Source organism: Anomaloglossus baeobatrachus, chromosome 3 (genome assembly GCF_048569485.1).
Source record: "Anomaloglossus baeobatrachus isolate aAnoBae1 chromosome 3, aAnoBae1.hap1, whole genome shotgun sequence".
Classification (NCBI taxonomy): Eukaryota; Metazoa; Chordata; class Amphibia; order Anura; family Aromobatidae; genus Anomaloglossus; species Anomaloglossus baeobatrachus.
In genome coordinates this window covers 700,652,909-700,677,031 of record NC_134355.1, presented here as the reverse complement: position 1 = coordinate 700,677,031, position 24,123 = coordinate 700,652,909, and the positions used below count along the sequence as shown (strand labels likewise).

Sequence of the window (24,123 nt, the reverse complement as noted above, 5' to 3'; positions counted from 1 at the left end):
ATAACTAAGAAAATGATTGTCATATCTTCCACGAGAGACGCTCAGGGGCGGAGAGATGGGAAAAACTGCAAATCCATAAACTTCCTGCAAACTAAAGGCACAAACCATTTCCAGTCCACTCACAAGGTGGAAGGGGACATGGAAAGTTCATAACATCAGAGCGGACATCTTGAGAGTGAGCTCTGTTTAACATTACACGCCACCTGGGCTGGTGTCTGGCCCGATATAATCCTGTTAATGGACCAGGCCTATATCGAACAAGGAACGGGTGGCATTTCAATTGGTATGGTAACAGTAATAGATAGCAGGGCGCTGTAAGGTACATATGATGAACCTCCAAAATTCACTAATGCACCTTACTATATATATATTATATTATATATTTAATTTTTTTTTTTTCTTGGAGACTTTTTTTTTTTTTTTTTGTATTCTCGAGGTTTGTGCATTGAAGATACATTATTCATTATGTGTCACTTGTTGATATTTCTAACGGCACTTGCATATTCTTACTAGTTTATTTATACCTGGGATGCCACCTGCTATCTATTATTACATGACTATGTATTTTAACATGTTTTTGAGAGCTAGCTCTGCATCCGTATCTTAATATTGTGCTTTTTCTTGTATGATGTGTTTGGTTTTTTTTTTTTTTTTTTTTTTTTTATTTAAAAATTTGCAATTTTATTTGTGTGGTCCTCCTTTTTGTTAGGGATTTTTTTGGTCTTTTGGCTATAATTTGACCACTTTTGCTGTTTGTCAAAATGTGTCCTATGTACACTCCACTGGTCCATTGGCTAGCCATTATTTTTATAGGTTTGGGAGGAACTGGTGGCAGTCTACCATACTAACTGGCTGAGAGTCCTGTTTCACTGGGGCTAGTAAAAAGGATCTGTTGGCCTGTCGAGGTTGTGGGAAACTGGGTGTCATGCCCACTCAGTCTCCCTCCCCGTGTCTACCTGTGCCCGCGGGACAGGAGGTGTAAGTATTGCATTGCCCAAAGCAGACCTTACATACCCCTTGGGGTCGTGGAACGTCATGTATTGGCGGAAGTGACAAGATCGTATCCAGGGCTGTGGCGTCGGTAAGCCAAACATCTGACTCCAACTCCTCAATTTCCCTGACTTAAGGGGGCTTTACACGCTGCGACATCGCTAATGCGGAGTCGTTGGGGTCACGGAATTTGTGACGCACATCCGGCCGCATTAGCGATGCCATTGCGTGTGACACCAATAAGCGATTTTGCATCGTTGCAAAAACGTGCAAAATCGCTAATCGGCGACATGGGGGTCCATTCTTAAAAATCGTTACTGCAGCAGTAACGAAGTTGTTCCTCGTTCCTGCGGCAGCACACATCGCTGCGTGTGACGCCGCAGGAACGAGGAAGCTCCCCTTACCTGCCTCCCGGCCGCTATGCGGAAGGAAGGAGGTGGGCGGGATGTTACGTCCCGCTCATCTCCGCCCCTCCGCTGCTATTGGGCGGCGGTTCAGTGACGCTTCAGTGACGTCGCTGTGACGCCGCACGGACCGCCCCCTTATAAAAGAGGCGGTTCGCCGGTCACAGCGACGTCGCCGGACAGGTAAGTATGTGTGACGGCTCTGGGCGATGTTGTGCGGCACGGGCAGCAATTTGCCCGTGTCGCGCAACAGATGGGGGCGGGTACCCACACTAGCGATATCGGGACCGATATCGCAGTGTGTAAAGTAGCCTTTAGACTCTCTAATACAGTTGAAACCCAAAGTTTCCATCCACTATCTATACAGACAGATCTGCAGGTTTTCCCTCCACTCTCTATACAGACACATCTGCAGGCTCGCTCCGGCCTTTTCAGCTTTGCCCATACATTTTCAATAGGATTGAGATCAGGGTTTTGTGATGGCCACTCCAAAACATTGACTTTATTATCCTTCATCCACATTGTAGCCAGTTTGGCAGTAGCTTCGGATCATTGTCCATTTAGAAGACCCATTTGTGCCCAAGCTTTAAGTTCCTGGCTGATGTCTTGAGATGTTGCTTCAGTATTGCCACATAATCTTCTTGTCACGGTTGTCTCCCTGCTTTTGAGACTAGTGACAGCCTTAGGACCACAGCCTCTCATTTCCATGTAGATTCCTTACTTAGTTTCCTTTCCTTTTGGCGTTTCATGAGTTAATGTCAGTTTTGTTGCCAGTAGCTCGGAGTAGGGCAGGTCAGCTGTAGCTTCTTTGAGCCCACACCAATTTAGGTTTAAATAGTGGAGTTTTCCCAGCAGTCGTTGCTTTTGTTAGAATTCTTTCTACTCTGGCCATCCTGGTGGGAATTTTCCTGTTTGGTATTTGTATCATTCTGTTTATCCCCCTGTCTGTCTTTCCTTTCCCTCCGTGTTTATTACTGCAGCGGTGGGACTAGTGTCTCCAGCCGGCCATTTCCCTAGCCAGGGTGTTTGCAGGGCTAGAGAGGGATTGGGTATCTGGCTCGGCGACTGATTAAAACACCCAGTATAGGAACGCTAGGGAGCTCAGATAACGGCTTGAAGTGAGTTCAGGAGGTGTCTCCTAACCACTCTCCCTAGCCATAGGGCCCACCATTGTTTAAGTGTCCCCCCCCCTCCCCCCTTTTGTAGTGTTTTTGTAGTGCATCAGATGCCTGTCGGTCTGAACACATGTGTCACGCGGTACATACGGACAGCATGACATTTCTTTCCTCATGATGTCAGCTATTTTGTGAAGTGCACCAGTCCCTCCTGCAGCAAAACACCCCCACAACATGATGCTGCCCCCGTGTGTCACAGTTGGGATGGTGTTCTTAGGCTTCGAAGCTTCTCTTTTTTTTTTTCCTCCAAACGTAACGATGGTCATTATGGCCAAGCAGTTACATTTTGGAGCATGTCCCGTGGTCTGACAAAACTAAAATTAAAGGTGTGTTTTTGTTTTTTTTTTTTTTTTTTGTTTTTTTTCCCTGTGCACATTTGCAAACTTTAATCTGCCTTTTTCCTGTTCCTTTTGGAGTAATGGCTTCTTCTTGGCAGAGGGGCCTTTCAGCCCATTGTGATACAGTATTCGTTTAACTGTGGATAATGACACAATCTTACCAGCTTCCGCCAGCATCTTCACAAGGTCTTCTGCTTTTGTTCTTCAGTTGATCTGCACATGTCTGACCAAAGCACGTTCATCTCTGGTGCACAGAACCCGTCTCCTTCCTGAGCGGTATGATGGCTGGACATTCCAATCTTGTCTGTACTTGTGTATAATTGTTTGTACAGATGATACAAGTAAAAAATTAGAGAAAAAAGGATGGATCTACCTGTGGCCAAACATTTTTGTAACCCAGACCACAGCATCATGGACATGAAATTGCTGGTATTGAAAGGAAACTTCAAGTCCCAGAGAGACAGGAGACTATGGGAGTACAAACTTATGATGACCTTTGACACATTCAGAGAAGGAATGAATGTGTCTCATGGATTCATGTCTTTTTACATCAGTTAAAAGATGTGCTCCTCTGACCATCCGAGCGTGTCACAGCCCGGACCAGACCCTTATCAAAGGACAATAAAACTTTCACACTGAACTGCATCAGTATTTATGGCTAGAACAGCTTGTCCCCCTGCCATAGAGATAGTTCTGTTTCATATAACTTGTTCTTTTTTTTTTTTTTTTTTTACTGCACTATTCTAAGTCCTGTTGTGTATAAATACGTGACTCTTCAGATTTTGTGTTATACCATGCCTGATGAAGAGACCTGAGTAGTCTCGAAAGCTTGCAATTATTACCATCTTTTCAGTTAGCCATTAAAAGGTATCAACCACTGAGGACTCTCTGTTCTTTTAAACAATTTTTTTTGTACAGATGAATGAGGCATCTTCAGGAATCTGGAAATTGCACCCAAGGATGAACCAGACTTGTGCAAGTCCACAATTCTCTTCCTGAAAATCTTGGCTGATTTCTTTTGACTTTTCCATGATGCTACACAAAGAAGCCGTCTGTGTCAGGTGTGCATTACAATATATCCACAGGTGTGTCTGTAATTAACTCAGATGTTGCCAATAAACCTATCAGAAGCTTCCAAAGACATGAAATCATCATATGGATGGTCCCATATTGTTTAATGGCACAGTACACTTACTGTATGTAAACTTCCGACTTTGTTTTCAGGCATTTTTATTATTTTGTGCATTCTCTCTCTCTCATTATTCTGGTATTTGGCAAATAGACATAATTTTGGTTCCTAATTGACCGAAAACGGGAAAAGTTTATTCTGATTTCATGTCAGATGGGGAGGAAAAACCTGCAGATGTGTCTGTATGGAGAGCGCAGGGAAAAACCTGCAGATGTGTCTGTATAGAGAGCGGAGAGGAAAAACCTGCAGATGTGTCTTTTTAGATAGTGGATGTAAACCTGCAGATGTGTTTGTATAGAGCGGAGAGAAAACCTGCAGATGTGTCTGTATAGAGAGCGGAGGGAAAAACCTGCAGATGTGTCTGTATAGAGAGCGGAGGGAAAAACCTGCAGATGTGTCTTTTTAGATAGTGGATGTAAACCTGCAAATGGGTTTGTATAGAGCGGAGAGAAAACCTGCAGATGTGTCTGTATAGAGAGTGGAGAGAAAAACCTGCAGATGTGTCTGTATAGAGAGAGGAGGGGAAAACCTGCAGATGTGTCTGTATAGAGAGAGGAGGGGAAAACCTGCAGATGTGTCTGTATAGAGAGCGGAGGGAAAAACCTGCAGATGTGTCTTTTTAGATAGTGGATGTAAACCTGCAAATGGGTTTGTATAGAGCGGAGAGAAAACCTGCAGATGTGTCTGTATAGAGAGTGGAGAGAAAACCTGCAGATGTGTCTGTATAGAGAGTGGAGAGAAAAACCTGCAGATGTGTCTGTATAGAGAGAGGAGGGGAAAACCTGCAGATGTGTCTGTATAGAGAGCGGAGGGAAAAACCTGCAGATGTGTCTGTATAGAGAGCGGAGGGAAGAACCTGCAGATGTGTCTGTATAGAGAGAGGAGGGGAAAACCTGCAGATGTGTCTGTATAGAGAGCAAAGGGAAAAACCTGCAGATGTGTCTGTATAGAGAGCGGAGGGAAGAACCTGCAGATGTGTCTGTATAGAGAGTGGAGGGAAGAACCTGTAGATGTCTGTATAGAGAGCGGAGGGAAAACCTGCAGATGTGTCTTTATAGATAGTGTATGTAAACTTCTGGTTTCCACTGTACATGACTGATGTTTGTGATGAATTTACTGTAGTAAATGGAGACCTCACCACTTACATCATGGAGCTGAAGTGCAGCTCAGATTCATCTAAAAAAGTCTAGATTCTATGACCAGGAATAGATCAGACACCGATAAGAATATGAGAATGTTATAAAATGTCCTATGATAAAATATTCATCACATTCTGCATTGCACTGCTGTTCCCAATGTATCATGTATTTTAGGAGTCTGAATCGGTCCATTTTATTCCCACTCCACCAAAAGGGACTCTGAGTCCACAGCCCAGGTCGTATCGTGTGGCTCCGGTATTACAAATGTCAGGGTGGGTCTGCGTGGAGCGGTGTCATCACAGATTGACAGGTCCGTGACTGAGCGGATGGATCTTGAGTAATGCCTAAGGGTGGCTTTACACGCTTCGATATTTGTCCCGATATCACTAGCATGCGACCCGCCCCCATTGTTTGTGCGAAACAGGCATATCGCTGCCCGTCGCGCACAAAATCGTGCACCCGCGTCACACATACTTACCTGCATAGCAACGTCACTGTGACCGGCGTACCGCCTCCTTTCTAAGGGGGCGGTCCGCTCGGCGTCACAGCGACGTCACTGAGCGGCCGCCCAATGAAAGCGGAGGGGTGGAGATGAGCGGGACGAACATCCCGCCCACCTCCTTCCTTCCGCATTATGGCCGGCGGCAGGTAGGAGATGTTCCTTGTTCCTACGGGGGTCACACACAGCGATGTGCACTGCCGCAGGAACGAGGAACAACAACGGGAAAGCGATAGTATCGATAATTGGGAGCGGACCCCCATGTCAACGAAGAGCGATTTTGGACGTTTTTGCAACGATCCAAAATCGCTCCTTGGAGTAACACACAACGAGATCGCTACAGCGACCGGATGTGCGTCACAAAATCCGTGACCCCCAACGAGATCGCTGTAGCAAAATCATAGCGTGTAAAGCCCGCTTAAGACACACGGCATTAAAATGAGAGCGAGTGGAGTGCGGTAAAACATTGCATTCCACTTGCACCAATTCTAGCCTGTGTCAGTACCCATGAGCGATTATTTTCCTAGCCCTAATCGGACCGAGAAAGCAGTCGCAGCATGCTGCAGGAGTAATGCGAGACTTTCTCTCGCACCCATTCAAGTGTCTGGAGCAAGAGAAAAATCACACTGCACTCGCGGTACACCGGTGTACTGCGAGTGCAGGGCGAGAATGGCAATAGCCGGCTACGGAGGAGAGAGGGAGAGAAATCCCTCCCCTCCTCAGCGCCGGCCCGCCCCTCCTCAGCTGTGGTCCGATCGTACGATCGGATCTCAGTCGCAGGGACACTCGTCTCCCGCTGTGCTGCCAGTGTCATGCGAGGATCGCAGTAATCCCCGTGCCTAGCACTTCACCTCCACACCCCCCCCCCCCGGCCTGGTTCGTAACAGCTTTTGTGTTTTTGTTTTTTGTTTTTTTTTTTTAAATAATAAAAATAGTGTAAATTAAGTACCTTGTATTATTTATGTGTTATTACTTTTTACTAAGTTGCTTACTCCAGAGGTTATGGTCCTGTTGTTCTTGTCTTAGGGCGGCTTTGCCCACTACGACCATCGCAGGTGCGATGTCGGTGGGGTCAAATCGAAAGTGACGCACATCCGGCGTCACTTGCGATGTCTTATTGTGTAAATCCTAGATGATACGATTAACGAGCGCAAAAGCGTCGTAATCGTATCATCGGTGCAGGCTCCGACATTTCCATAATACCGGTGCCGCGACAGGTACGATGTTGTTCCTCATTCCCCCGCGACAGCGCACATCGCTGTGTATGAAGCCGCAGGAGCGAGGAACATCTCCTTACCTGCCGCCGGCTGCTATATGGAAGGAAGGAGGTGGGCAGGATGTTTACATCCTGCTCATCTCCGCCCCTCCGCCACCATTGGCCGCCTGCCGTGTGACGTCGCTGTGATGCCGCACGACCCGCCCCCTTAGGAAGGAGGCGGGTCACCGGCCAGAGCGACGGTCGCAGGGCAGGTGAGTGCATGTGAAGCTGGCGTAGCGAAATTATCGCTACGCCAGCTATCACAAGATATTGTACCTGCGACGGGGGCGGGGACTATCGCGTGCGACATCGCAGCATCAGCTTGCGATGTCTCAACGTGCAAAGCCCGCCATAGGTTTTGTCTGTGACATTTATATGTACAATTATCAATGCAGCAAAGTTGGAAGGAAGAAAATATGATCTGAGATCTGTGGGAGGAGAAAGTCTTAATCTGCAAAACTGGAGAAAAGGATCATACTAATATATTGTGTGCTTTATAGAAACATTTAGACAAAAAACTCAGATGAAAACAAAATGATCATACAGCGGGTGCAATAATTATTGAACACATCACCAATTTTCTATGTAAATATATTTCTAAAGGTGGTATTGACATGAAATTCTCACTAGATGTCAGTAACAACCCATCCGATCCACATGGGCAAATAAATCAAATCCTAATTGTCCATAAATTATGTGGAATAGTGAGACATGACAGGGAAAAAGTATTGAACACATGAAGAAAGAGGTTAAAAGCCCTGGAAAGTCATAACACCAGCTAAAATCTATCAGTAATTAGAAAGTAATCCTGACACGGAGTGGAAAATATCAAGTGGTTCAGCCCGTGGCCGATTAAAAAGGTGTCTCAATTACCAGGGAACCGAGATAAAAATGCTAACCCCGTTGTTTTCCACCAGGTGGCGCTATAGGTGGTTTCATTGCATAGCGCATGGATACTTTACTATACCTAGACACCACTTTTATGCCTATAGCTGCTGCCGTTCTCAAGGTAACGGCGGTGGGACAGGATATGGGTGGACACACTGTATATAGGTGCGGTGTATACAGGATATGGGTGGACACTGTATATATACACAATGCCAGCTCAGAAAGTGGGAGCCACACGCCTGTTTGTAGAAAGTACAAGAAACTCCAGCAAAAAATTAAACAAATGAGCCGGAGCATAAGTTGGTGTATGTAGGCGCATGGTCACCCTCTGGCCGTGTAACAGACAAAAGAGATCTTTTAATCAGCATCTCCCCCCCCCCCCCCCCACAGGATTACATCGTAGTGAGGAAGGCCCTGGGGAGCCTGAGCCAAATCACAAAACCGTCCCCGACCTCCCTGATACCTGAGAGGACGGAGAAGATCCTGGAACTGACCAGCAAGATCACCGAGCTGCTGACCGGAGAGGTGACTGCTGGGAGATTATACAGTGTACACCAGAGGATTCTGGGGGATGAGAGGAGACTGCTGGGAGATTATACAGTGTACACTGGAGGATTCTGGGGGATGAGAGGAGACTGCTGGGAGATTATACAGTGTACACTGGAGGATTCTGGGGGATGAGAGGAGACTGCTGGGAGATTATACAGTGTACACTGGAGGATTCTGGGGGATGAGAGGAGACTGCTGGGAGATTATACAGTGTACACTGGAGGATTCTGGGGGATGAGAGGAGACTGCTGGGATATTATACAGTGTACACTGGAGGATTCTGGGGGATGAGAGGAGACTGCTGGGGGATTATACAGTGTACACTGGAGGATTCTGGGGGATGAGAGGAGACTGCTGGGAGATTATACAGTGTACACTGGAGGATTCTGGGGGATGAGAGGAGACTGCTGGGAGATTATACAGTGTACACTGGAGGATTCTGGGGGATGAGAGGAGACTGCTGGGAGATTATACAGTGTACACTGGAGGATTCTGGGGGATAAGAGGAGACTGCTGGGAGATTATACAATGTACACTGGAGGATTCTGGGGGATGAGAGGTGACTGCTGGGAGATTATACAGTGTACACTGGAGGATTCTGGGGGATGAGAGGAGACTGCTGGGATATTATACAGTGTACACTGGAGGATTCTGGGGGATGAGAGGAGACTGCTGGGAGATTATACAGTGTACACTGGAGGATTCTGGGGGATGAGAGGAGACTGCTGGGAGATTATACAGTGTACACTGGAGGATTCTGGGGGATGAGAGGAGACTGCTGGGAGATTATACAGTGTACACTGGAGGATTCTGGGGGATGAGAGGAGACTGCTGGGAGATTATACAGTGTACACTGGAGGATTCTGGGGGATGAGAGGTGACTGCTGGGAGATTATACAGTGTACACCGGAGGATTCTGGGGGATGAGAGGTGACTGCTGGGAGATTATACAGTGTACACCAGAGGATTCTGGGGGATGAGAGGAGACTGCTGGGAGATTATACAGTGTACACTGGAGGATTCTGGGGGATGAGAGGAGACTGCTGGGGGATTATACAGTGTACACTGGAGGATTCTGGGAGATGAGAGGAGACTGCTGGGAGATTATACAGTGTACACCGGAGGATTCTGGGGATGAGAGGAGACTGCTGGGAGATTATACAGTGTACACTGGAGGATTCTGGGGGATAAGAGGAGACTGCTGGGAGAGTATACAGCGTACACTGGAGGATTCTGGGTGATGAGAGGAGACTGCTGGGAGATTATACAGTGTACACTGGAGGATTCTGGGAGATGAGAGGAGACTGCTGGGAGATTATACAGTGTACACTGGAGGATTCTGGGGGATGAGAGGAGACTGCTGGGAGAGTATACAGCGTACACTGGAGGATTCTGGGGGATGAGAGGAGACTGCTGGGAGATTATACAGTGTACACTGGAGGATTCTGGGGGATGAGAGGAGACTGCTGGGAGATTATACAGTGTACACTGGAGGATTCTGGGGGATGAGAGGAGACTGCTGGGAGATTATACAGTGTACACTGGAGGATTCTGGGGGATGAGAGGAGACTGCTGGGAGAGTATACAGCGTACACTGGAGGATTCTGGGGGATGAGAGGAGACTGCTGGGAGATTATACAGTGTACACTGGAGGATTCTGGGGGATGAGAGGAGATTGCTGGGAGATTATACAGTGTACACTGGAGGATTCTGGGGGATGAGAGGAGACTGCTGGGAGAGTATACAGCGTACACTGGAGGATTCTGGGGGATGAGAGGAGACTGCTGGGAGATTATACAGTGTACACTGGAGGATTCTGGGGGATGAGAGGAGATTGCTGGGAGATTATACAGTGTACACTGGAGGATTCTGGGGGATGAGAGGAGACTGCTGGGAGAGTATACAGCGTACACTGGAGGATTCTGGGGGATGAGAGGATACTGCTGGGAGATTATACAGTGTACACTGGAGGATTCTGGGGGATTAGAGGAGACTGCTGGGAGATTATACAGTGTACACTGGAGGATTCTGGGGGATGAGAGGAGACTGCTGGGAGATTTTACAGTGTACACTGGAGGATTCTGGGGGATGAGGGGAGACTGCTGGGAGATTATACAGTGTACACTGGAGGATTCTGGGGGATGAGGGGAGACTGCTGGGAGATTATACAGTGTACACTGGAGGATTCTGGGGGATGAGAGGCGACTGCTGGGAGATTATACAGTGTACATTGGGGGATGAGAGGAGACTGTTGGGAGATTATACAGTGTACAGCGGAGGATTCTGGGGGATGAGAAGAGACTGCTGGGAGATTATACACTGTAATCTGGAGGATTCTGGGTGATGTCGGCCTCCTATCACGTGCTGATTTCTCCTTCTAGGCCTCGGACCACCATGAAGGACAGCGGGACAATATGATAGACGATTGGCGGCTCCTTCCATCACGCGGTAAGGACAGAGCGGTCTATAACTGGAGGAGACTGGCACAGTGTTGGCCATGACCACTGATACGTTCTCTCTCCTTCTTCTTGACTAATTCTTCCACAGTTTTTTTGCTTTGCTCTTTACCCCAGGAGATAATGTCCCTCCTGTACATTGTGTCTTTCTCTTTGTGTCTTAAATATATTTTTACTCTCTGAGGCCTGATTTTGTTATATTACTGAAGAAGATGCGAGAAGGGGGCAAACTCTTCCACCGTGTTTCCTGCCCCAAAGGAGGCAAAGTCTTCTGGAATTGTGCTCATGTTTGTTACACTAAAGTCTGATTCTCCGTATGAGTAGACCCTTGTATGAAGTACACACATATACAGGGGTCATTGAATTTTTGCTGTGTCTCCTACAGATGGAACCAGGAGAAATTCCTCAGGTAGATGTGCGGCTCCTCACTATTCCCGGGATTATCTGGAGAATCCTCAGGTAGGTGGTGCTTTCCTCTCCCCCAAACACGTCCATAAATCACTGATTTGTGGCTCATTTCCCATTTTTCTTGTGTTTTAGGATGAAGATCTGATTGACATTAAGGTTGAGGTCATGGATGACGAAGAGGAGACAGATTTCATGGTTGAGCAGCAGTGTAAGGAGGGGAGACTTATGTATGTTAGAGGGTCACTTGGATATGACTCCCATCATCACATATAATCGTCTCTTGTATCGCTGCTTCCTACAGATGGACTCGATGTAAGAAATTCCCCGGAGAGATGTCCAACTCCTCTGTATTCCCAAGACTGTCCGGAGAGTCATCAGGTAGATGTAGCTGTGCCTCCCCCACATTATATGGGGCCGCGCTTAGATATTTGGGGGCTTCTTCTGGTGATATCTGCTGTATTGTACTGAACTATTCTATGTGACATCAGGATGGGGATTTGACCATCATTAAAGTGGAGGATGAGGAAATGCAGATGATGGACGATCAGCTGTGTATGAGTGACGTGAAGGAGGAGACTCCAGGTGATGATCCCGCAGGTATGTAATAATGGGGTCACTGGGGTCTTCTGGTTATGGGCCACCTCAAGGCTATGTTACAGTAACTCATCATTAAATGTGATGTACTGTGGTGTATAGACACCTCAATATTGAAATTACCGCAGAAGACGAAGAAGTGGTCAATGATGGAGATGGCGCTGATCTGCAAATGATGAAACAATGGAAACCACCTTTTCCAAGCCTTTGTATTTCTTCAGACTGAAGTCTGAGCCACGTGGAGACATCCTGGCACTTACAGTCTTAGCTATTATCACTGGGGTTTTTAATAGTCATCTGGAGGAGGTTCTCCACACTGGATGCAGTTGAGTGAATCATTAGATCCACTTCTGGCAGCTCCTGTATAATAGAAAAAAGAAATTTAGCTCACCATGTTCAATCAATCTCAAAGGCTCTCTGGAGCATTGGACAAGGTGCTGCCACGCCTAAAGCAAGTCCATGAATGAAGAAAAGTCCAGTTTCCACAGAGAGTAGGCAGGAGAGTAGTCAGAGAGCAGAAAGGGGTCAAAACACGGGAATTAATATTCAGAACAGGGCGAGAACCAGAGACAAGCAGTGAACTACAAGACTATAGCTGACAGCGACCAGCAGACAGGAGGGGGAATAAGCAGGGTGTGGTATCTTCCCATTGGTTGTAGCTGAAAGGTGGTAACTTCAGCTGGAAGACACACCACCACTGTCAGCCAGTTGTACTGCAGGCCCCAGGGAAACCCAGCTTAGTGGATGAGTGGAGCCTGCACCCACCAGAGCCACTGGCACTGACTCCTACCCTATCACCAGCATCACCCATGAAGGAAATATGGCGGCGCCTGGTGATCAAAGCAGAAGTCGTAGGAGCGGACTCTGGTGGGCATTTGAAAGCCAGGCTGATGGGTAGGTGTTGTTATCCTCTGGGGAGCCTTCATAGCTACTGTCACTTGGTCAAAATGCAGGCTAAGCACTGCCTTCTGGACCCTCCTTATCCAGTGGGATAATAGAACCAGTTACTGACCCAGAGCAGGTCCCAGAGAGTTCCTGTGAGGTAAGGGCCTTAATGCCGCTTCTGGCTGCCTGTAGCCAGGTGTTTGGAACTGTGCTAACTGTAGATGCCAGTCTTGAGGCACTGAGTGACCTCACAGAGAAGCCAGTTTCTTAATTAGAGGGTACTTTGGAATCAAGGAAGGTTGTGTTATGAGATGGGCTTGGGAGACTATCTGTGAACCAGTCTCCCATGCCATCTCTAAAAGGGGGAAGTGTCAGAGAGAAATTAAAAGCCATAAGACATATTTTGATAGGCGATCTATCCACCCCCATGTGGAAAATATCGGATTATAACTGGGGAAAAGAGAAACTAATAACTGTGTAATTGTCTTGGGGTTGCAGGAGATAACAGGAGACTAAGGCTCCTAAACTGGCCTTCAAGCTAGGGGGCCCTAGCTGTCCATGATCTCAGAGATACGTTTGAAGGTGATGATGTTTGTACCGCCTACCTACTCCTGCTCCTGACCAGCTCTGATCTAGTACCCCCTCCATCCTTATCCCAACTGGGAGGGGGGGGCCGGACAGGAGCATGTGAACACCAAAACTCTATCACAGAGCACACTCACACTGACTAATCAACAAGTGATTAAGAGAAAAACTAAAGCAGGGAAGAAATAACCAGACAACAGGAGGTAATCTGCAGTACACCAAGCAGCACGCAGTAAATTACGCACACGGACCAATGTAGCAGAAAGCTATAGTCGGCATGAAAAAACAAATTCCTCCATCTTAAAAAAGGCGAGGAGTACCTGTGATAGGTCTCCTGCAACATGTTATCCAAAAGGAACCAGCAGGCTGGCAGAATTACTCCTGCTACTCCGATCACTAATGTGCACACAGCTGGTCAATGCCCGAGCCTGCCTGTGCAGCTCAGAAACACCAGAGAAAGTATAGTGAAGAGTGTCCGAGTCTGTGGTCTAAACAGCGTCTGATGCTGCCATGACACTCGGTGAGTTTGGAGCAACAGACTGTGTGACAGGACGAAAGAGAACGCTAACGCTACATTTGGCCCCTGTTCAGGTGGGACCGCTCGGTGTGGACAGGTTATTTAAGGCTGGTATATCTGCTGTGAAATAAAAACAAGGTCTGAATTCTGTATATTTAAAGACAGAAAAGTACACTTTCAAAGAAACCGCTTCCTCTGATCAAAGCAGGATTGGAGGCTTTTTGGAGTCGGCATAAATATTGGGTTGGCAGTGACCGTACCGAAGTTTATATACACTTGAAACCAGAAGTTTGCCACCACTCTCTATAAAGGCCTCTCCCATATTACACGGAATGGAGACCTCCTATATTACACAGGATGGAGGCGTCCTCTATATTGCACAGGATGGTGGCCTTTCCTATATTACACAGGATGGAGGACATTTGTACACTACATGTAATGGAGGCCTCTCCTACGTCACACGGGATGGAGGCCTCTCCTACGTCACACGGGATGGAGGCCTCCCCTACGTCACACGGGATGGAGGCCTCCCCTACGTCACACGGGATGGAGGCCTCCCCTACGTCACACGGGATGGAATGGATGGACTCTATTAAATTTATTAAATACAGATCATATATTTAATTGATCATTTGATTCCAAGAGTTCTCATTAGGATCACATAAAATGTAATGAACGATTCATAACAAATAATATACGGGTCATATTTTACACTTGAGGTTTTAATCCACTAAAGAAAAAAAAGAGAAATATGGGAGAAGAATATGGCAAATTGTCAGGATAATATTCACCCTTTGAGGATGCTATGTTGGAAAAATTGCAACAATGGAAAAAAAAAATAGTGAAGAAAATAATGCCCCCTAAAAAAAGATTGCAAGTCTTACATTTCATCCTTCCCTTTGACGTTCTGTTAACAACTGTTCCCAGCATTTTAAATCCAGTTAAAAGTGTTAAGGAAAACATATTCATGAAAACACAGTGGCGGGAGGCGTGCTCCTACAGTGGCGGGAGGCGTGCTCCTACAGTGGCGGGAGGCGTGCTCCTACAGTGGCGGGAGGCGTGCTCCTACAGTGGCGGGAGGCGTGCTCCTACAGTGGCGGGAGGCGTGCTCCTACAGTGGTGGGAGGCGTGCTCCTACATTGGCGTGAGGCATGCTCTTGTGGGAGGATTTTTTTTAACTCAAGTATAGAGTGAATTAAAATGAGTTTACAGTCCTGATAGGAATGGTGTAAATGTATATACCTTGTTTTAAAGAAAAAAATAATCGTAAAATGCATTTCTAATCTTGACAGAAAATTCCAGTAAGAAGATTTTACCGACAAATTATAAAAGAGAAGATGAAGGTGCCATCCGGCAATCTTTAGGAGAAAACCTCTCTCTCAATGTACATCGAGGAGCTCACACTACCGATCGGCTAAATCAAGCCCCTAATCATCAAGGGCCTTTTCCTGATAAGTCTGTTACCACCAGTAAACTAAAGGAAGGGGATAAAAAGTTTCAATGTGGGGAGTGTGGAAAACAGTTTACGAAAAGCTCGGGGCTTCTTACACATCAAAAATCTCATACTGGAGAAAAGCCATTCTCCTGTACAGAATGTGAGAAATGCTTTACAAATAAATACAGTTTTGTTAAACATCAGAGAATTCACACAGGAGAGAAGCTGTATTCATGTTCAGGATGTGGGAAATGTTTTACAAGAAAATCACATCTTGTTACACATGAGAGAATTCATACAGGGGAGAAGCCATTTTCTTGTTTGTTGTGTGGGAAATGCTTCTCAGATAAATCAAGTCTCGTTACACATGAGAGAATTCACACAGGAGAGAAGCCGTATTCATGTTCGCTGTGTGAGAAAAGCTTTTCAGATAAATCTAGTCTGGTTACACATGAGAGAATTCACACAGGAGAGAAGCCGTATCCATGTTCACAATGTGGCAAGTGCTTTACAAATAAGTCACATCTTGTTACACATGAGAGAATTCACACCGGGGAGAGGCCGTATTCCTGTTCAGCATGTGGAAAATGTTTTACTGATAAATCAAGTCTTATAACACATGAGAGAATCCACACAGGGGAGAGGCCGTATTCATGTTCACTGTGTGGGAAAAGCTTTACAAATAAATCCAGTCTTGTTACACATAAGAGAAATCACACAGGAGAGAGGCCATTTTCATGTTCCGAATGTGATAAATGTTTCACACAAAAATCTAATCTTATTGCACATGAGAGAATTCACACGGGAGAGAAGCCGTTTTCATGTTCAGAATGTGGGAAATGTTTTACAAATAAGTCTCATCTGGTTACACATGAGAGAAGTCACACAGGGGAGAAGCCACATTCATGTTCAGAATGTGGGAAAGGTTTTAGTACTAAAGCCAATCTTAGGGATCATCACAGAATACACACAGGAGAGAAGCCGTATTCATGTCCGGAATGTGGTAAATGCTTTACAACAAAATCAAGTCTTGTTTCACATGAGAGAAACCACACAGGAGAGATGCCTGAATCATGTTCTGTGTGAAGAAAAAGTCTTTCAAGGGAATTAGATTTTTACACTGTGTGCAACATTACTAGGTAATTTTGTATTTTTTATATTGTTGAACATCTCCAGTGCTGTCAGTGAATCCAAAAAGATAATTATAAACCTGAACCCTAAACATTTAAGAAGGTATGGGTGACGTTTTGTCTTTTTGTGGATATCTGAATGCAGAATTATATATATAATAATATGTATTAATTTATATAGTGCTATTCATTCCACAGCGCTTTACATACATTGACAACACTGTCCCCATTGGAGCTCACAATCTAAGGTCCCTGTTTTGGAGGAAAACAGAGAACCTGGAGGAAACCCACACAAACACGGGGGGAACATACAAACTCCTTGCAGATGTTGTCCTTGGTGGGAATTGAACCTAGGACCCCAGTGCTGCAAGACTGCAGTGCTAACCACTGAGCCACCGAGAAAATAAATATATATAATATATATTTATATAAAACTATATTATAGCACCATTTATTCCATGGCGCTTTACAAGTGAAAGAGGGTATACGTACAACAATCATTAACAGTACAAAACAGACTTGTATAGGAGGAGAGAGGACCCTGCCCGCGAAGGCTCAGTCTATATACACACACACACACACATAGTATATATAAACAGTATATATAATATGTCCACTCTTCTCAGTGTGATATAGTAATATGGCCGCCCTTCTCATCAGTGACAATAAAGTAAATAGCCGACCTGCTCTTAAGTTGCCTCCATAAGCTCCAACCATGGAGTCTGTAAGCTTCTTACACCATAGACACTGCTCAGAGAGGACTGTTCTTCAATGGAAATCTCCATGTAAGAAGGGCCACAAGTTCACAGGAGGGTTTAGGCCTGGTGAGGATGCGGTCAGGTCATTATTCTCTATCATTAAGGTCTTTTGCTACCTTGAGCAGTGGAGACTTTGATGCTGAGATGGAGCATTGTCCTGCAGAAAAATAATAGACCGATACAGACTTTTTCCTATACCCCTGCTGGAAGAATAAATGTTCTAAAAACTGACAGTAGGTTTGGGAGATAATGCTGATCTATCTTCAACCCGAAAGAGTCCAACTACCTCTACTGTAATAATCCCGGCGCATAACAGGACCCCAACTCCACCTCGCTGGTGTCTGAGGTGAAGTGGAAGTCTGTGCCCATTATTGATCCAGCCACGGCCCATCTATTTTCACTGTCAGGAGTCCTTCATCTCATCAGACTATAAAACCTGTGAACAATCTGTCTTGACCATGCTTAGTTTCCACTTTTGTCTTTTTCAGTGTTGATTGGGTTTCCGTCATCCTTACTTTGACTGTCTCTCTAAACATTGAACATGTTGTACTTCTGTACTTCTGTGTCTTGCTTAGTGGTGGTTGGGCACAGCCTCGTCACCTCGGCTGCGTCTCAGAGCACTGAGCACCTTGTACTTCTGTGTGTTGCTCAGTGGTGATTGGGCTTAACCTTCTCACCTTGGCCGTGTTTCTGAGCACTGTACACCTTTCACTTCTGTGTCTTGCTCAGTGGTGGTCGGGCTCAGCCTCCCCACCTTTTGCTGGTTCTGTAATCACCCCAATATCTGATCAGTGTCAGGAGCTGCGTCCTCTGTAAGACCGGGCTCAATTTGTGACTTCTCAGACTCTGATAAAACCTTTTTACGATTGCGCAAAAGAAGCTTCTAAGTATTCTGTTAAGCCTGATAAAGGGCAGGGCATCCGGAGGACGCACCCACACTGAGAATTTTGTACGTGGTATATTTTATATGCATACTGCCTAATAATTCTGCACACAGTGTATGCTATACGCTCACTGCCTAATAATTCTGCACACAGTGTATGCTATACGCTCACTGCCTAATAATTCTGCACACAGTGTAGAATCCTCAGACCAGAAATCATATCCTTGTAGAGCAAAAATCTAAAATGGTCATTAAGAGATGTTTTTCTTTTGGGGGATTTGCTAGAATCCACCGAACACCAAAATTATATTTACGAGAGAAAAACTGTGTCCAGGAGCTAAGGAAGAACACGCGAGCCTTTGCCTGGTATTCAGTGAAGATGACTTGTTTCCTTCTCTTTGCTTCTTACTGTAGGATTGTGTAGGTGGATTTAAACCTGGAAATATCCTCCTTCGTACATTTCTCGTTATTTATGAACGCTTCCTTTCTGGTTTTTCCCAGCCAGTTTGACTTTTCTGTTATGTTCGGTGTCATTTACTCTCCACTTTTCTTGGTACATGCTTGAGGCTCTTTCGAGCTGGAGTCTGATGCCGCCTGCACTTGATTTGGAGCACTGACTACCTGGACTTTAATGTTTTAGTGCTGCTGACTGTTCTTACGTTTAGGTTCCTTCTCATTCCAGTGTTTACTAGAAGTCTTCAGTGTTTTCTGAAAAGCACTATAAATCTGCTGGTTTGCTGAACTCTTGGTGCTTTTCTTCGAGGGTCCGTGCCATTTTTTTTTTTCCTCACAATGCATCATGAGACTTGAAAAGTAACTGAAAAAATGCATGAAAAGTCTGATTAATAAATGCCACCCAAAAAATCCTTGTTAAAGTATGATACTTTTTAGAATTTAAAAAAGGTAAAAACAAATATATTATTAGATCCGTTAATTTTAGAATACAATGAACATTATTTTACAGTCATATGAAAAAGTTTGTGCACCCCTATTAATGTTAACCTTTTTTCTTTATAACAATTTGGGTTTTTGCTATTTCAGTTTCATATATCTAATAACTGATGGACTGAGTAATATTTCTGGATTGAAATGAGATTTATTGTACTAACAGAAAATGTGCAATCCGCATTTAAACAAAATTTGACCGGTGCAGAAGTATGGGCACCCTTATCAATTTCTTGATTTGAACACTCCTAACTACTTTTTACTGACTTACTAAAGCACTAAATTGGTTTTGTAAACTCATTGAGCTTTGAACTTCATAGGCAGGTGTATCCAATCATGAGAAAAGGTATTTAAGGTGGCCACTCGCAAGTTGTTCTCCTATTTGAATCTCCTATGAAGAGTGGCATCATGGGCTCCTCAAAACAACTCTCAAATGATCTGAAAACAAAGATTATTCAACATAGTTGTTCAGGGGAAGATACAAAAAGTTGTCTCAGAGAGTTAAACTGTCAGTTTCCACTGTGAGGAACATAGTAAGGAAATGGAAGAACACAGGTACAGTTCTTGTTAAGCCCAGAAGTGGCAGGCCAAGAAAAATATCAGAAAGGCAGAGAAGAAGACTGGTGAGAACAGTCAAGGACAATCCACAGACCACCTCCAAAGACCTGCAGCTTCATCTTGCTGCAGATGGTGTCAATGTGCATCGGTCAACAATACAGCGCACGTTGCACAAGGAGAAGCTGTATGGGGGAGTGATGCAAAAGAAGCCGTTTATGCAAGCACGCCACAAACAGTCGCCTGAGGTATGCAAAAGCACATTTGGACAAGCCAGTGACATTTTGGAACAAGGTCCTGTGGACTGATGAAACAAAGATTTAGTTGTTTGGTCATACAAAAAGGCGTTCTGCATGGAGGCAAAAAAAAAAACACAGCATTCCAAGAAAAGCACTTGCTACCCACAGTAAAATTTGGTGGAGGTTCCATCATGCTTTGGGGCTGTGTGGTCAATGCCGGCACCGGGAATCTTGTTAAAGTTGAGGATTGCATGGATTCAACTCAGTATCAGCAAATTCTAGACAATAGTGCAAGAATCAGTGACGAAGTTGAAGTTATGCAGGGGATGGATATTTCAGCAAGACAATGATCCAAAACACTGCTCCAAATCTACTCAGGCATTCATGCAGAGGAACAATTACAATGTTCTGGAATGGCCATCCAAGTCCCCAGACCTGAATATCATTGAAAATCTGTGGGATGATGTGAAGCGGCTGTCCATGCTCGGCGACCATAAAACTTACCTGAACTGGAATTGTTTTGTAAACAGGAATGGTCAAATCTACCTTCATCCAGGATCCAGGAACTCATTAAAAGTTACAGGAAGCGACTAGAGGCTGTGATGTCTGCAAAAGGAGGATCTACAAAATATTAATGTCACTTTTATGTTGAGGTGCCCATACTTTTGCACCGGTCAAATTTTGTTTAAATGCAGATTGCACATTTTCTGTTAGTACAATAAACCTCATTTCAATCCAGAAATATTACTCAGTCCATAAGTTATTAGATCTATGAAACTGAAATAGCTGCTGCAAAAACCCAAATTGTTATAAAGAAAAAAGGTTAACATTAATAGGGGTGCCCAAACTTTTTTATATGACTGTCTAATTTTAATCTTTTAAGGATAATGGCATTTTTTATTTATAAAGTAGTTCATCTAGATAGTAATTCTATTAGAATTGAGTCTGAGAAAATGGGTGAATATTATTATGGAATATATTGTGTCCTTCCGCGCTTGTATTACCGGCTGACCTTCCTCTGAATCATTTTATAAATGAAGGTTTCTCCTACTTTAGTTATTGGCTCTTCCAGGTTTCCATGTTGAGGTGAGTCTCTATTGTGACTGCTTTACTGTTTCTTCTGTTAGTTATAGTACATCAGATGTTCTCCTGAATAAATCCATTGTGAACAGAATTAATTTCAGTGTGACGTCTCCTTTTTCGCGCTTAAAATCCTCTGGAATATTATCGAATAAATTGTACGTTAATTTAAAGAATCTGAGTGAACATCATTGATCGACCAAGAGGCTTGGGGGGCCACAATATACGAAACTGTAATCCTAGATTTGATCATCTCCCTCTCCGGAACCTTCTTTACTGCTTGGTGTAATTGAGTCATGAGTAAGAGCAAGTTCGCCTGATACGCGTCGACCGGCCTGTGTCTATGTTTTTAAACTTTCCAAAGGAATAATAAAGTGACGATTTCATAGAAGATTTTTTGCGGATAATGGTATTTCACATGTTGGATCATCCTCCCCAGGAGCCGGCCTGTTTCTTTCCGTGCACCGCACCTTATTGAGACCATATGGTGAGCTGGTACTTTGTTCCTATACTTGTCAGAAACTAACTTGCCCCTTTTCTCCTCATAAGACCGAAGCAACAAGTAGTTATTGGAGATGATCCTAACGATCTGATGATTTACATTTTCCAGGTCTCGGGAAATTCAAACAATCTGCAATTTGTTTACTGCAAAGTGCTAAAAAAAAAATAAAAGACCCTCTGCCATTTTACATACTGCAGAATATTGCATCAGTGTGTTCGCACAGGCCTTCCCCTAATGACTTGTAAGTATAAGAACACATGATATAGCACAACCAATCAGGAGAGCCTTAGATAGCCTGTGTAAAAGCAAAGGCAGGGAATGTAGCAACCATTTAGAGTGATTTAAGGAGAGCATGAGTTTGTCAAAGCTCACAACTTGGTACCAAGCAGAGAAGGCCCTAAAACATGGGACCGTACTATGTTATAGAACTGCAGCCCGGAAGAAGATGAGTGTAGTAGATGGGGATATCCAAGGAAAATAAAGTTGATTGGCACATCCAAAAAATAATAGATAAAATGTTCAAGTTATAATCCATAAGTATCAAACAATTAAAATCCACGTTCTGGTAACTGGAAAAACACTCGTACGCATTTCTGGCACTGTGTGTGGCCATAGTCATAGATGATAAAAATAAATCTTATAAAACCTCCCCCAATCATGTGGAAACAATTATTGTAAGGCAAATGTGTATACATAAAAACATAGTATACATCTGAGAGATATTTACATCATTATTGCACATACAGGGAGGAAAATAAGTATTTGATCCCCTGCCAATTTTGCAAGTTTTCCAACCTACAAAGAATGGAGCGCTCTGTAATTTTATCTTGGGTAACTTCGACTGTGACAGACAGAATCCCCCCCAAAACCCCAGAAAATCCCATTGTATCATTTTTAAATAATTAATTTGCATTTTATTACATGAAATAAGTATTTGATCAACGACCAACCAGCAAAAATTCTGCTCTCAGAGACCTGTTACTTTGTCTCTTACTCTGAACTCATTACCTGTATTAATTGCACCTGTTGGAACTCATTACCTGTATAAAAGGCACCTGTCCACACACTCAATTATTCACACTCAAAACTCTCCACCATGGACCAAATAGCTGCTAAGGACACCAGGGACAAAATTGTAGACCTGCACAGATCTAGGATGGGCTATAGGACAATAGGCAAGCAGCTTGGTGAGAAGGCAACAACTGCTGGCACAATTATAAAAATGGAAGAAACACAAGATGACGGTCAATCTTATTCGGTCTGGGGTTCCATGCAAGATCTGACCTCGCGGGGTAAGGATTATACTGAGAAAAGTCAGGAATCAGCCGAGAACTACACAGAAGGACCTGGTCAATGACCTGAATTGAGCTGAGACCACAGTCTCTAAGATTTCCATTAGTAACATACTACGCCGTTGTGAGGCAAACCCTGGGATATGAAGATGAATTATGACTTCCAGTCATAATCGCTCTCATCACTCCATGGCAGTGCCCCCTCCCTTCTTGTTCTCAGATGTCCAGCATCTGTGAAGGTGTCACATCCCAGCAACACATCCCATGGCCATCTCCTGTGATATGGAGATTAGGTGATGTGGGAACAATGGACACAGGATGACTCCCTGCCGTGACCCTGTAGTAGGGGCTGCTATCTAGTTAGCAAGCTTGGAAGTATCCAGACAGGACGACTCCAGTAAAAAATGGTTCATATCTCGCAAGCCATATTTCCGATAAATATGGCAACCATAAAAATGGTGTCTCTGCATGCGGACGATGCTGGCACACCTTTTTTATGGGAGCAGGACCTGGGGAAATATCCCAGGCGTGATATCAGCCAATGGGGAACTAGTAGACAAGTCATGAGTCCTCTCGTTCTGTAGCTAAATTCATAGCTGTCACAATGAGAGCGTCGGCGTCCGCCTACGACGCTCCCAGGCCAAGTTATGGCCATATTCCATGTTGGGGATTTTGTCCATAACTCCAGCCAGGGGTGGAGCAGTGCTCCCTCTGAGGTCACTAAGGTAGGAGGGGACCTGGATTTGCCCAGGTTGATAACCCTACTTCGGCCATTTTCCAGTGTTCTTCTGCTCGGGGGCCTGGTTGGGAAAGACCTGTGAGGGAGTTCCTGGAAACCTGGTCTATGGCGCCCCCCTGTGGCCAGACGCACAAGGTAACTGCTGGAGCTGTGTATGCCTGTTTGTAACCCATGCTTTGCTTGTAACTGTACTCTGACATATGTATATTCTGTAGATTCCCTATTGTATATATTGTAGTTTCTAGTGTGCTTTAGGCTGATTAAATTATATAATTAATCTTGGGCTGTTCTGTTATCTCGATCTTGAATCCCACGTCTGTGTGTTCGGCTAATAGTTACCGTGAAGCGGTTGGTGGCAGCGAGTTGTGCCAAGGATTATTGTGGGGAGGCCAGTGAGATTCGGGGAGGTTTTATATATTCCGCCCGCGGAGGTCGGGGGAATATATACCCTACTCTCACCGGGGACCCTTCAATAATCGGCATAAGTAGTATAGCGGCCTCCTTGCTTATTGTCGGGCAATTCCATAATTGGCCTGACTATAAGAGGGGCGCTAGAGAGCGCGTCACGTGCTCTGTCTGTCGGTCGGGAGGTATAAAGGAGGGGTGACCCCCACTTGTTACCCCCCGATTGTGACGTACTGGTAGCCAGCGCGGGGGATTTCTGAGTGACCCCCCCGGTGGTTCGTGACAG

The 24,123-nt window shown here is 44.8% G+C and overlaps 1 protein-coding gene across 1 annotated transcript in view; it reads left to right on the top strand.

Annotated features, from left to right (window-relative positions):
- Positions 1-24,123, top strand: part of LOC142297106 (uncharacterized) — a 148,428-nt gene that overhangs the window by 41,857 nt on the left and 82,448 nt on the right. The window contains exons 3-9 of the mRNA XM_075341368.1: positions 8,271-8,405; positions 10,811-10,877; positions 11,271-11,344; positions 11,426-11,501; positions 11,595-11,671; positions 11,782-11,890; positions 15,167-16,348. Of these exons, the coding sequence (XP_075197483.1) occupies positions 8,271-8,405; positions 10,811-10,877; positions 11,271-11,344; positions 11,426-11,501; positions 11,595-11,671; positions 11,782-11,890; positions 15,167-16,348 (1,720 nt within the window). The remainder of the gene's footprint in view (positions 1-8,270; positions 8,406-10,810; positions 10,878-11,270; positions 11,345-11,425; positions 11,502-11,594; positions 11,672-11,781; positions 11,891-15,166; positions 16,349-24,123) is intronic.